This window comes from Xiphophorus maculatus, chromosome 6 (genome assembly GCF_002775205.1).
Source record: "Xiphophorus maculatus strain JP 163 A chromosome 6, X_maculatus-5.0-male, whole genome shotgun sequence".
Taxonomy (NCBI): domain Eukaryota; kingdom Metazoa; phylum Chordata; class Actinopteri; order Cyprinodontiformes; family Poeciliidae; genus Xiphophorus; species Xiphophorus maculatus.
In genome coordinates this window covers 7981650-7995538 of record NC_036448.1, presented here as the reverse complement: position 1 = coordinate 7995538, position 13889 = coordinate 7981650, and the positions used below count along the sequence as shown (strand labels likewise).

General features: G+C 40.5%; 1 protein-coding gene across 4 annotated transcripts in view; it reads left to right on the top strand.

The window, feature by feature from the left end:
- Positions 1 to 13889, top strand: part of LOC102236275 (capping protein, Arp2/3 and myosin-I linker protein 3-like) — a 115308-nt gene that overhangs the window by 62766 nt on the left and 38653 nt on the right. For all 4 annotated transcript variants that reach the window (XM_023335788.1, XM_023335789.1, XM_023335787.1 and 1 more), the window contains exons 15-16: positions 1524 to 1600; positions 10345 to 10449. In XM_023335788.1, the coding sequence (XP_023191556.1) occupies positions 1524 to 1600; positions 10345 to 10449 (182 nt within the window). The remainder of the gene's footprint in view (positions 1 to 1523; positions 1601 to 10344; positions 10450 to 13889) is intronic.

The following is a 13889-nucleotide window of genomic DNA, read 5'->3' as shown; positions in this document are numbered from 1 at the left end:
CGACGCATCTAAAAACAAAAACAACAACACTTTTTTGTGCACAAAGTGCTGACTAGCTGCAGCTTTAAAGCTAATCTGTTTCTTGAAACTAAACCTTCATGACTCCTGGACCATATTCTGCCCTTCCTTGATCGACCTGCGTAAAGTTAATAGACGAAGAAGTATCGGCTGCATTGTTGAATTTTGATGGTTACCTCTACTGTTTACAGTTCTTTTAGTTTTAAGGCAACCACTGAGTTTTATGTTTTTTTATGTTTAGTGGGATACAGTAATGAATAATTTAATTCAAACACCTGGCAGATTTAGGCTTAAAGCAATCTTTTGATTTTTGTCTATGTGCTTCCTCTCCATGGAAACAATATTAAAGTTGTGCAGACTAGAATCTGAATAAAACTCTAGGAAAAGGAGCTAAAGATTAGGGTGATGATAAGGAGGACTTCCAACCTCAAAGACTTGAAAGACCAAAGACGAACATCTTTAAGTTGTTAAAATACTAGTTAAAAAATTAGAAAAAGTTGCTCATCGTTACTCGGCATCGACTGTCAGACATGTTTTTACAGAAGTTAACGGCAAAGAGCAAAGTTTTCTGTATGCTAGTGACTTCGTATGTAAACTACTTTTTAAATTTCTTCTTTAATTCTTTAAAAGTATTAATACAATTAATGCAACACTGTTTTCATACTTTTCATGTCCTGTATTGATTAGTGAAACCCAGCTAAAGGATTACTCTTATTTATTTCAACAAACATCTTAAAGTGAGGCAGAACTATACAAGCCATAGCTCAGTAATGAAATTCTAAAATATAAGAAAAGAAGGAGAACTCCTCCATTGCTCAGTCTTTTCTATTAATTATCGTGGAAAATGGCAGCTGGTTTATTCTTCGTTTAATTAGAGCTCTGGTTGTTCCTTTCAGTTGTCGCTTGTTCCTGTTTTTTTTTTTTAAAGTACGTTGGTGCTTTGGGGCCAGTCGTTGACGGCGGTGGATTTGGTCTGCCTCGGAATGTCACAAGATAAGTTCAGAGGGTTCTCCTGAGGTTAATTGAAAGGCGCGTTGAAAAGCAAACAGTAATTAATTATAAGAAGTCTTTTGGCCCTTACTCATGTGGAAACAAAGCAGACTTGATCCAGAATCCCCCGTCGGTTTTCTCAAACCAACCCATGTTTTTTTTGTTTTTTTTTTTCCTGGAACTAATAAGAAGTTGTTTTTCTTATTATTCAGTGGTCAAAGTATGTATGCTGGCAGTCATTTCTAATGTATATGGAAATTGCTTCGTTACCTTACTGAAATTAAAACTTGGAAACTTTCTACAAGTTGATGTAAAAACGTAGAGATGCATGTCAGAGATAAATCACAAACACTTCTCAGCGGATGATTTTTGTCTCACCTGTGATGCTTTTGCTTTTCGATGTCCTTCAGTCTGCGCTCCGGCATTCTCCGCACGGCTAAAATAACTGTTGTGCAACACGATCGCCGAACAGTTGTGAATAGACCTCTGGTATTGATCTGTCTCTCTCCTGGCAGCTATTCGGGGCCCTGCTGCGAGGCTGCTGCGCCGACCTCTCCTACCTGAATCTGTCCAAGAACTCCTTCTCTCACAGGTGGGCATCAGATATCTTTCTTTGTTCATCTTTTTAAAAAAAGAAGAAGGAAAAAAAAGTAACTCGGGAGACTTTTTCCCCCTCAGCTTTATTAATGTTTTGTCTGGGACCTACGCTGAGAGAGTTAGCGTATTTTCTCCTCTTCCGCTGAGTCGTTCTTCCCTTCCCGCATATGTGTTTGCAGAATGTGTTGGTGATTTTTTTTTTCGTCCATGCACACGTCTCTGTTTGCCAACAAGTTTTCAGTCTGTCAAGCGCTCGTTTGGATGCCCACAAGTTTTTTTCTTTTCTTTTCTTTTTTTTAAATGTGTGCATGTCTTTCTGTTTACCTTTGCTGGAAGGCTGGAGTGGTTCCGGCTCTCGACAGACCGCGTCCCCCAGGGGCCCGGGAGCTTCCCTGCTCAGCATATTGCATTACGGAATTACAGAGTGGGAGAAGTTGGTGAAAAATGAGACTAATTTTAGATGGGGAATTATTATTGTTGCAGTCCCCAGGCTCCCATGAATGCATTTTTGTGGGTGTGTTTGTTCTGTCTTTGCATCTGCTGGATCTCTTTTATGTCTCCTCACCACTCTTTTTTTTTTCTTTTTGTCTTCTCTGCCCCATCCACCTTTCATCATCTTTCCCAGCACTTCCCTCCCTCCATCTGTCCTCCTGTTCATAGTTCCTCCCGCCGGTCCTCTGGTGTTTTAATCCACGCTTCCGGTAAGGCGGCCCCAGTGTTGCCGTGACAGCACGGAGCCGGGAGGCTGAACGGGGCCAATAAGAAACGGCCCCGGCTGCTGATTCTCATGAATACGAAACCCGGGCCCGGATCACCTCCCCTGTCCGCCGCACACGTACACGTGTCTCCTCTGCTTTCGAGAGACAACGAAGCTGTCCTTGTAGATGCTGTTACACACACACACACACACACACACACACACGCGCGCACACACTCAGAGTTGCTGATAAAGCTCTCTGGGGAGCGTAACGCGAGAGAGACGGCGACACCGTATCTTCCCGGGCGACACAAGCCGTTGTGTATCTGTGGAGAGACTCTACAAGCTGTATGCTAATCGTTAGAAATGAACCGAAAAAAAAAAAAAAAGAAGAGAGGGAGGTTATCGCTCTAACTGCGGCTGTAATGCAGCTCCCCAGCTATCTCGATGGCTCTGTCTTCCTTTCTTCTATTGACCCTTTCCATTTTTAGCCTGCATAACTTCATTTGCTCTCCATTTTCTCCGTCTTTATCTCGTGCCTCGTTTATTCACTTTTATCGCCATGCCAACTTAACATGCTTTTATCTCTGCAGGGTGAATATACTAGAGGATTTCATGTTTTGTCACTTTAAAACCATTATCTGGGTTTTACCAGGATCATTGGGACGAGAATTGAGACAAAGTAGTTCAGAATTGTCCAGCGTAAGGAAGATGATACAAAGCTTTTACATAGATTTGAGGAAATTCTGTCAGGGTGTTTTCATTTCACCCCTGATGGTCCAGTAGACTCTGACTGACTTGACCAAAATTGCAGCATTAGTTAGATTTTCAATTTGCTTTCACACTGCTCTGTGTAAAATGAACCAAACCTTTTGAAAAACTGGTTTACCTCCTAGCTTGTGGCGGCACTGCACCAAGAACAGGCAGCTCGAGGTCAATGTGTAAGTCGGTAGCTGTCGTGTCTAAAACTTTTACCGTGATGTTTACAAACCGAAAACTATAGCAGGCTGTGTTAATGTTAAATATTATCATTTCTGATCACGCATTTCTTTGTGTGATGAGACTGAAGTGGAAGCTTAGAAGTTATGCTTAGCATAGCATTGGAACAATTTACATGACAAAAACACAAAAATATCACTTCATCAGAATATCCTACCCGTTTAAAATGAAAAGCTATCGCAGATGTTTGCACTAATCCTTTTATGAGAATTAAATATTCAAGAAAGAATTGGATATAAATTATACGTTTTGTGATTCACATCCTTAAACTGCTGTCCACTTGTTTTGGCGCCGTAACTTTGTTGATGCTTTTTGGCAGAATCTGTGTGACTTTATCCACAACAACATAGAAGCACAATTTATTCTGTTATGGGAAGATTTCTTACTTGGCCTCACTAAAATCATGCTTAACAATTCTGAGTTTCTCATAAATCCTTTATTGTCACTAGCTAAATATCATATTCATTGTTCCAGGTAGAGAAAGCCATGCCTTGCTGCATTTTACAATGAAGTTAAGTTTTATATCTCGACTATGAAAGACTCTGACAAAAAATAGCCACTAAAACAATTGAAATCTGTACTGCTTTGAGTTGGGAACCGAAGCCCCTTAGCTTTTTCTTGAATATGTTTATCTGTATTTGTTTTTCTGGAGGCATAACAAATGTTTCACTCTGTTGTTTTACAGTGTATCTGAGAATAAAGTTAAAAAAAAAACATCCCCCCGCCCACGCAACAGACTTCTTGTGGCTTTGATGTGAAGCAGTGATGTCACTCATCCTGTCTGTGACATCACTGGTCACTGTCTCTGTATTCCCAGATTCCACAGAAAAATTCATTTGCGGTTTTAGGTTCGACAGAAGAGACAAGTATCATGGCAGAGATGAATTGTTTTTCGGCAGGAATAAAAACCACTGCAACAGGAGAAAACGATTTCCTGTTGGCAGGAACAGACATTTTTGAGAGGAACTGCATAAAGTACAAGCGTGAAAACAAGCAGCTTAAAGAGATGGTGGCAACGTTGATGAAGAAAATCGAGCGTCTTCAACGTAACCAGAACACCAGCGACGTGAAAAGCTATGAAACAGTGAATGAGATGCTTCGAAGTCGCAATGAAGATTGCAAACAAAAAATCAGACGTCTCAATTCAGATTTGGACGAAGCTAGGAATACGGCACAGCGATTACAAACCGACTACGACTCCATGGTGAGAGCCAATGTGCTCCTGGAACGGACACAGAAAACTATAAGAGAAAACACACAGGATTCGCTGAGAAAGATGAGAGAAAAGATTGAATTTCTGGAAGCAGAAAATGATCAACTTAACAAAGAGATTGTTGTTTTAAAAGTGAAGCTGGACAGAGTCAAATCCAGGATGGCAAAAAAATCAGAAGATGAGACGCTGATGCTGGAGGAAACGCCAAAGAGAACAATGTTTCAGAGAATCGGGCGCACTTTTCTGGAAATATACGAGTCGGGAACGATTGGAAACTGGTTCTCATCATGGATCTTTTAATTTTTAAAGTCTTCTGTGTCCGTTCCAGGAGCACATTGGTTCTCACCGTGGCCTGATTCAATTAGTACGACTGGTTCATTATTGTCATTCAACCATGTTTCTGTCAGAAACATAACATTGATGTTAAGCACAGTGATGAAATCATTAATTAATAGAGCTTTAGCACAGAGAAATCTGGTATTTAAAAGAGCTAGTTTAAGTGCCTTTTGAGGCCAAAAGTTCTTCAGTCTGAGGTTCCTTTAGGCAGGGGAACAGTCTGATGTTTGAATTAGGACAGTTTTATTTTATATTTCTGATTTTTGTAAATTTTCTTGTAGTGATACGGACAGGTAATGTCCTGTTTTGCTGTGCCGGGGGTCCAGACACATTCTGGAGGAAGATATGTGTAAAGATAAAATCTGGACCCCGGCCTCAGACCTCAGAAACACAGAGTGGTGGATCCTCTGGGAAGTTAGAGATTCTTGTCACCGATTCTGTTCATCACTTCCATGGACAGAATTTCTAGGCGCAGCCAAGGTGTTGAGGGGATCCGATTTGGTGGCCTTGGGATCTCATCTCTGCTTTGTGCGGACGATGTGGTCCTTTTGGGTTCATCAGGTCATGATCTACAGCTCTCGCTGGAGCGGTTCGCAGCCGAGTGTGAAGCGGCCGGGATGAGAATCAGTGCCTCCAAATCCGAGGCCATGGTCTTGAGCCGGAAAAGGGTAGAGTGCCTTCTCCGGGCCAGGGGGGGTGTCCTGCCCCAAGTGGAGGAGTTCAAGTATCTTGGGATCTTGTTCACGAATGGGGGAAGAAGGGAGCAGGAGATCGACAATAAGCACTTTTGGCATACCTTTCGTTTTCCTGGTGGTTTACCTGATTTGTCCTTTGGAGCTTTTCGGGGTGGATGTGTTGGTTTTGCCTCATTGTTGATGTTTGAAGGCAAGGTTTCACTCAGAGGCTCAGGCTGGAGTGCAGAAAATCTGTTTTTCAGTGGGATTCCCACGGAGTCAGAATGTTTTGAGGCCCGGGCTGGTCGCGCTGTCCTTGGGAGCGCCGTCGGTAGAACCGTTTTGGTTGCGGCTGCTTGTTTGTTTGTTTTCTTTTGGTTTAGCAGGTGTTGAGGTTGAAGGTGGGTTTCGGCTCAGAGCCGGCCACGCTGATTCGTCCAGGTGAGGGATTTCTCCCTGTTAGTTGTCTCATCGGATCTGCAGTGTGAGGCTTTTGTTTCGGCTTGGCACCCAGAGCGTTCCAGGGTGAGCTGCTTGATGCGAGGCGTATGGCCTCTCCATTGATTTGAGGAAGAGTTGTCTCATTTCCACAGGTAGCGTTGATCTCAAAGTTCACCTCCAGCAGTTTGATTTTCATTTCTATAGACTGAAGTCGTTGTATAATACTGCTAATGTCCCTTGGGGTTAGCTGGAGGCTTTTTGTCCTGGTTCTACTTGGAGATGAAGAAAAGTAAGGTAAAAATAAAAGTAAATGTAAGAAAATCCCCCAGTCCTTAGGTTTGTAGTAATCCAGTTATTATGTCGATAATGTAAATATAACTATAAAAACTGTCACTTTAAAAAGTAACACAAATTCAATCAGTGAATCTGTGTTTATTTCTTAAATACCCTTTCTCGCTGAGACTTAGTTACATCTTCAATCACTGGAAATTAAAGGCAATTAATTATTAAGGTCATAAATCACTCCAATGATTAAATTTTGACATAAGGGTGACTCTATAGTCTCTATTGTTCACTTATATATGTTGTTGAAGCCTGATCCTAATGCTATGAAGCATTATATTTAGTATCAGGGTTAAGGTGTAGATTAAGTTTAGACTGAGGTTAGGAGTAGTTTTGTGTTCTGGTAACGTCAAGGTTTGGGGTTGTCTAATGGTGCGTTCACACCAAATGCGTTACGTCAAAAACGTGCCCAAAGCTTCAAGTTCAACGCGTGTCCACTTTGCTGCGTTCACACCAAACTCGTTTTGAGCGTCAGGCGCGTCTGGTTTACAGTCAAAGTCTATGTGGAGGCTCGACGAAGGCCGTTGTGCGTTTTGAATCGTTTGACGCGTCAAGAGCGTCCAACGGAAAACAACGGCTAGAGCTGACGTGCCCTCGACGCGCCTCCACAGTCTTTTAATGTACACCAGATGCACCAAATGCTAGTTGTCAAGCATTTGGCATCAAGTGTCTGCATTCAAAGTGCACAGTCGTCGAACTTGAAGCATCGGAGGCGTTTTTGATGCAAGTAACGTGTTTGGTGTGAACGCACCATTAGAATTCAGGCACTTGACGTTTTGCTCTACACCTATCGTTTTGTGCATCTGGTTTACGTTCACAGTCTATATGGAGGCGCGTCAGACGTGTCAGCTCTAGCCGCTGTTTTCCGATGGACGCTCCGATAATAGCGTGTTTGGTGTGAACGCACCATTATGGTGCGTTTACCACGAGGCAATAAACCACTTTAAATATACAAGATTACAGTCCTGTTCCCACTAAGTTACTGGTATGATTTTCATATCTGTATTGACACACTTCAAGCTGAAAAACAGGGCTTGCAAATATCGGCAGGCTAATAATTTACTGTGCCAAAATATGCATCCCTGCTAACTCAGACACATAGTAAGGCTTTCTGCATAATCACACCTATTATATGAACTACTGGTATGAGTTTCATATCAATAAGATTACATTTGTGGGAAGTAGACAGGCCACGTATATATCGGCAAGCTAATAATTAGCCTTGCCAAAAAATGCATCCCCCTTTTATCTTGAAGAAATAAAGAGTTAAGAGTGAAATAACCTTTTCTGCATAATCACACTTGTTCTATAAACTGCTGGTATAAGTTTCATATCAATAGGACAACAGACAGGAGATGCAAATATTGACAGACTCAGACATTAAAATGCATCTTCTCCTATATTAATAGACTGGACAGTTAAGGGCGATATCAAATGTCCTACATAATGGACCTCTGTTTTCTCATGCTTTAAGTCAGGGGTGTCAAACTCACTTTTTTTAGGGGCCACATACAGCTTAGTCTGATCTCAAGGGGCCACACTAGTAAACTCATTGCAAGATTAAATAGAACTAAAACAAAAGTGGACTTGTTGATTTTTATATTAAACAAATTTCACTTTTACAAAATATATTATGAATAACCTCAGAGTTTTTAAGAAAAGTCTGTGCAATTTCAATAATACTTTTACTCAGTTAAACATTTATTTAAGTGCATTATGCATAAGAACTGATCACAGTGATCGCACAATGTTGCAAAACATTTATTCATTATTAACTTAAAACATTGCCCTGCATGACAGAATACATTAAACAGATACAAATTAAGAAATGATTTAAAATCAATTTTCCACATCTGGGAAGCAATTTGAACAAATTATGTGACTTCATTTGAAGTCTTTAGTAGCAGCTGTTTCAAACAGACATTTGATTAAGTAGATTCCTCACCTTTCTTGTTGATGCATAAAATGTATACATATAGAAAAAAGTGCATACATAACACGTATTGTATGCATGAGAAATATTTTACTCAACAAAACTCTTTGTTGTAAATCTGTTACTGACTAGCACTAACTTTAACAGAATTAATTCAGCAAGTATTCAAAGCTATATTTCTTTAATAGTGCAACGTTGTCAGTAACATTCCATAGGATTTGGTTTTACTCAGTTTTTGCCCCTGAAATTTGGCATCTTTTATCCTGGACAAGAACATCAATATCAGGCATCATGTCCTGAGCAGAAGCCAGTTTCAGAGTCTCATTTAAGTGTTTATCTGTTAGCTTTGAGCGCAGCTTTGTTTTATTCATTAGTGACAAAATTTGCTCACCAAGGCAGGTAGTCTCAAACATGGACACTTTTGCAGCCAGTGCTGTCAATTTAGGACAGCCTGGTAGGAGACACTTTTAAAATGTGTCCAAGCCAGCTGATGCAAATTTGTCCTTCAAGTTTGGACCGTCCAGTTGCGCTTTCACACCTCCTCAAACAAACGAGAGCTCGATTAAGTTGGGATGAGCGCGACTGTTGTGAATTCATTTACGTTCAACCAGTTCGTCACAGTTTGAGCTGTTTTGGAAGTGATGCACAAAACATGAATTCATATTGAATCGGGGGACTAAATGCAAATGCACGCCACACTTTTCAGATTTCTATTTGTATTTGACAAAAGAAAAGAAAAGCTCTATTTGTCTAAACAATTCATGGCATTGCAACCTTTTTTTTTTCAGTAACCACAAGCTGTTTTTATTTTTATCTGTCGCAGGCTGAAGATGGGAGGATTCCTAAAGAGTTATAGTGAACTTAATGATCCTTCATCCTAGTAATATCCTGTGTGTGTGTGCGTGTGAACCTACAGGCTGTGGAAATGGAAAAAAACAAAACACAATCCAAAACAAAATCCATTGAAGCTTGTAATCTTTCATTATCCCTAAAGCCCAAGTTGGCAAGCTATCAGTCAAGCTCTGATTGTTCTAATTTTGACTCCTGATCATTATAAAGCATCGGGTCACGACATGCACAAGGACAGGATGGGTGGGGGTGGGGGTGTGGGGTGGGCACGGAGCATGAAATGTTCTGAACTGAGCCAGGAACCGGGAAGGCAGAATGATTCGTCATTTTAGTCCTAATACGTTACATTACCGCTCTCATATCCACGCACCAGCTGTGGCAAACGCATGAAGACGTGGAAAGAAAATATTATTATTATTTTTTTAAAATTGGTTCTGCAATCAAAGAGGAGAGCAGAGGGCAGCTTGACAATCCATTTCCGAGGTTCAGGTGATATTACAGCCGCAGCTGCAGGCCGGGTATTTCTGAATAACCTCGCCGTAATAGATGAACTCAGGATGAACAGACAGGAGAAGGCATCTTTTCACAATACCAGCCTTATGAAAAAAAAAAATAAAGATGAAACAGAGGTGATCAATGCCTGAAAAAAAAACCAAACAAACTCCATCTTTCCTCTGCCACTCATCACTTCACCCTGCGTTCCCTAGAAACCCTTTTTCCCCATCCACCGCTGGGGTGAATTACCCATACAGCGGGAAGCAGAAGTGGCAGCTTGGTTGCCGTGACGAGTGCTAAACACATCTGTACCAGCTCCCTCTCTCTCTCTCTGTCCCCTGTTGACAGGCTAATTTACTGTATCTGCCAAGCAGATGGTTGGCTGATTTGCTATTCTTACCTTTTAAGGTGGTGGCAGTAATAAATGCGAGACCCAGTGCTATATAGCGCCTCCTGTATGTAATACTGGCCTAAATGTCTCTGCCGGCATCTGTCTGCTTTAGCACAGCCACATTTCCTCTCCGTCAGCTCCCCGCTCATCTGCTGAACGCTTTCCGTCGCTCTTTATAAGCTTTTTTTTTTACCCCCTCCTCCTTGTGCCGTTCTCTCTCTGTTTCTCGTTCAGTCTTCCATCTGTTCTTGTTCTCGTCTAAGCACTTTTTATGTACTGTCGTGTCTGTCTGGCTGTGATCCGTCTCTCTCTATTTAAACGTCTCTTTCTTTCCTTTTTTTTTTTGTCTGCTCTGTTGTGCCTTCCCAGGAGAGGGAGAGACTCTCTGCCGACTTTCCGCCAGTTCTTCAGCTCGGCCTTCAGCCTGACCCACGTCAGCCTGGCCTCCATGAAGGTCCCGCCGGATTCGCTGAGGTGAGACATGGGCTTAAGCGGCCTCTCTTAAAAGTCTGCCGGCGTCTATAGGCTGGGCAAAACAGCTGTAATTAATTAAGTCCCGAATCGTTTTTAATTGAATTTCGAACGAATGTGTTCAGTTTAAAAGCCGGTTTTACAGCCAAAGTGACCTGTAAAAAAATAAATAAATACATTTTAAAGGTCTGTCGCTTTTTAAGTGATGCATAAATCAGCGTCCCTGCCAGACTCTGTTCTAATGAAGGTCATAAAGCAGTATCGACAGTAAAGGTTAAGATCATTTAAAAAAATAGTCACATTAAAATTCAAAGTGAGGGTAAGGGCTGTAAAGTAGCCACAAAATTAGATTTCTATTAAACATAGGTACACCTTGCAAATGTAAATCACGCTTTTAGTCAGCCTATTGATGCCGATCTCTCAGTATACACACAGAGGAAGCTTTTTAAAAAAAAATTTTTTTTAGCCTTTTGTATTCAAATGATCTCCAGTTCATGTCTGCAGAGCATTGTTCCTGAGCCCAGGGGAGATAAAGACTGAGTGGAAACATGCAGCAGAATAATGGGGATTTTCTACTAAAACTGTTCCAGTTCTTAACAATGACTGGTGCTTGAACTAGGCTCGACTGCTTCCATAAAATGACCTGTTTGGGTTTCCACAGCCACAGAAGTAGCTTATTCCCTCATAATTACAGCGGTCTTCCGCCTTTTAGTGGTTTAGTATTCACAGATTCGCTTGTTTGTGGATGTTTTTATGAAACGTGACCCCAAATTATTTGTGAAAAATCCACCTATTGGCTTTTTTTTTTTTATAGGGCATATCTAAAATATTCAACACAAACTGCAGCTAGGGAAGCTGTAATACCTTGGTTTAATGCTACTTGACACACTATTGGCTGTAGTTTGCAAAGCAGCCAATCCAGGAGCAGCCTTTCTTTTGCTTGCCGATGATTGGTTGATGATTGCGGAGATAAAGAAACCTGTAGATGTTAGCTTCTGCGGTTGTGCTAAGACGGTGCTCAGTGTGTGTAAAAATGCATATTAAAGGTGTATTTGTTGTTTGAACTATTAAAATAGGTATTTAATTCTCCAAAGATTTCGTGGGTGGATTTGTTCCTTAACCCCTGAGAAAACCGGTGGTTCTCTATAAATCACTAGAAACGCCTCATTCAGTAAATATGTCATCCACTTGCAGCGCACTATTGTTCACTTTCTTTGTTTTGGTGGTACCCGCAAGTCGTCCACTACCTGGAGTAATTTCACATGATGTTTTACCGAAGACAAAAGAGAAACCCTACAACCGCTATAATCTGCCGACACTCCATTGGTTCTTGTGTTCGGCCACAGGCAGGGGAGGATTTTTTTTTTTTTTCCAAAGAGTTTGGATCGTTTGACACAGAGCAGTGTGAAAGCAAACTGCACCCACTGAAAATGTAGCAAATGTTGCCATTTTGGCCCCCAATCAAACCGAGTCTACCAGACTATCAAATGCGAAAACTCCAGCAGAAAAATCTCAAGAAAGCTACAGCGTAGCACCGGGAACGTGAGAGGGAGACTTTCAAAATCATTGAGGCACTTTGAACTGACATAAACACCTTTCCACTGACATGAATGTGGTTTGGGTTCTTTAATGACGGTGAAGAAGCTACGTTTTTCTGCCCAGTTGATGCATGGACAGGCTGTTTAACATCCATAATGGTAATGTTATCTGTTATTGATAATCCTTGTGCAGTGTGGTTCATCTCTCTTTACTTTTTATGCTGAATGCCACACATTCACACACACACACACACACACACACACACACACACACACACACACACACACACACACACACACACACACACACGCATACACACATTCCACCAGCCTCTCACCTCTCACTGAACTCACAAGTAAAAGAAACTGCTGCCTGGGACACTCTTGCAATCCAAGCACTTTGATTACAACTTCTTGCATCTAAGAAGTATAGGAGTGATTGTATTTCATTTATATATTATGTATTTATTTCACCAAGAATTTACAGCTTAAGAAATACCATCATGGAGCTGCTTCCATTGCCTGAGGGAAAAAAAAAAAAAAAAAGAGCGCTTAGCTGTGGTGGGTCGTCCACAAAAGGCAACTGTTTTCTGTTGTCTAACTCACAAAATCACAACCAAAAAAAAAGTTTTATTGAAGATATTCTGAACTAAAAATAGCATTAGTTTGTCTATCGACAGAGGATATTTTGGAGAAACTGAAATATCTCCAAAACCTTTACTCAATACTCAAGTTTCACTAATCTAAAAGTGTTTTTAAAGCACTTTTAGATTCCTTTAAAAACAAAGCAATCTAACCTTTTATCCTTTTATAGGATAAAAGGAAGAAGTCCCACTGAGTAATCTGTATGAGATGTTGTTTTTTTTTTACATCCGATACAGATTTAGATATCTCAGATTTAGTATCAACCAAAACCGATACTAAATCTGAGTGCTGAATTGACTTAAAACGTTTCTTGTTTTTTTTTAAAACACAGACATAAATACACTGAATTACAAATTTATTTGATAACCCTGCACCAGTCCAGCACACTTTAAATACATCCATAGCTTCACACACTTGGTCAGACATGTAAAGACAACTTTAATTTGTTTAGTCAGTTCTACTAGGAGTGCAAGAGCCAATGTAGAATTAATAATAAAGAAACTGACAAAAAACCAAAAGGTTGACCACCTTAGTCAAAGACATAAAATTAAAACTTCAGCAAACCTTTGGTTAGATGGGTTAGAAAGTGCAGTTAGGAATCTAAATATAATGTAGCATAAATAATAAAGTATGATGTTACTCAGAGCAAAAAGTATAGAAATAAACTGAATAGATCAGCCCATATGGATCCGGCACCTTTAATTTTTTTTCAGTATTGCGACCAAGACAGATATTGATTCTGGATCAGTGCATCTAGAGTATCATTTTAAAGATGCACAAAGAAAGCATCTCAGTTTTCTTTCTTTCTTTTTCTTAAAGCTTTTGTGAATCTCTAGTGGTATTTTAAAGAATCTCTCTTCTGTGTAGAACAATCCAAATGGTGTTTGACCAGTTTAGATATTTTGTATTTTCAACTATACGTGATCAAACATATTCCAGGCCATTTTACTTACCCCTTTAGTTTGCAATAACCCTTTAATTTACAACTTAAGCAGCATCAGCATCACTAATTATCCGTATGTTCTCAAAGAGTTTACAGTCTGCTCAACAAAAGGACTGTCCACTCTCCAACTATAAGCAGGTGAACACTAGTTTGGACCACAACTAGTAGATTACTTAATTTTTTTTATATATATTTTTGAATGTTTGGGGAATCCCACAATCCATGGCGCCCTGCATGGAGAGCCATCAAAAAGCTTGCGTTTTGTACAAGCTCAACAGCTGATGAGGCTCTGAGTGTTGAAGACATGAGAAAGATGC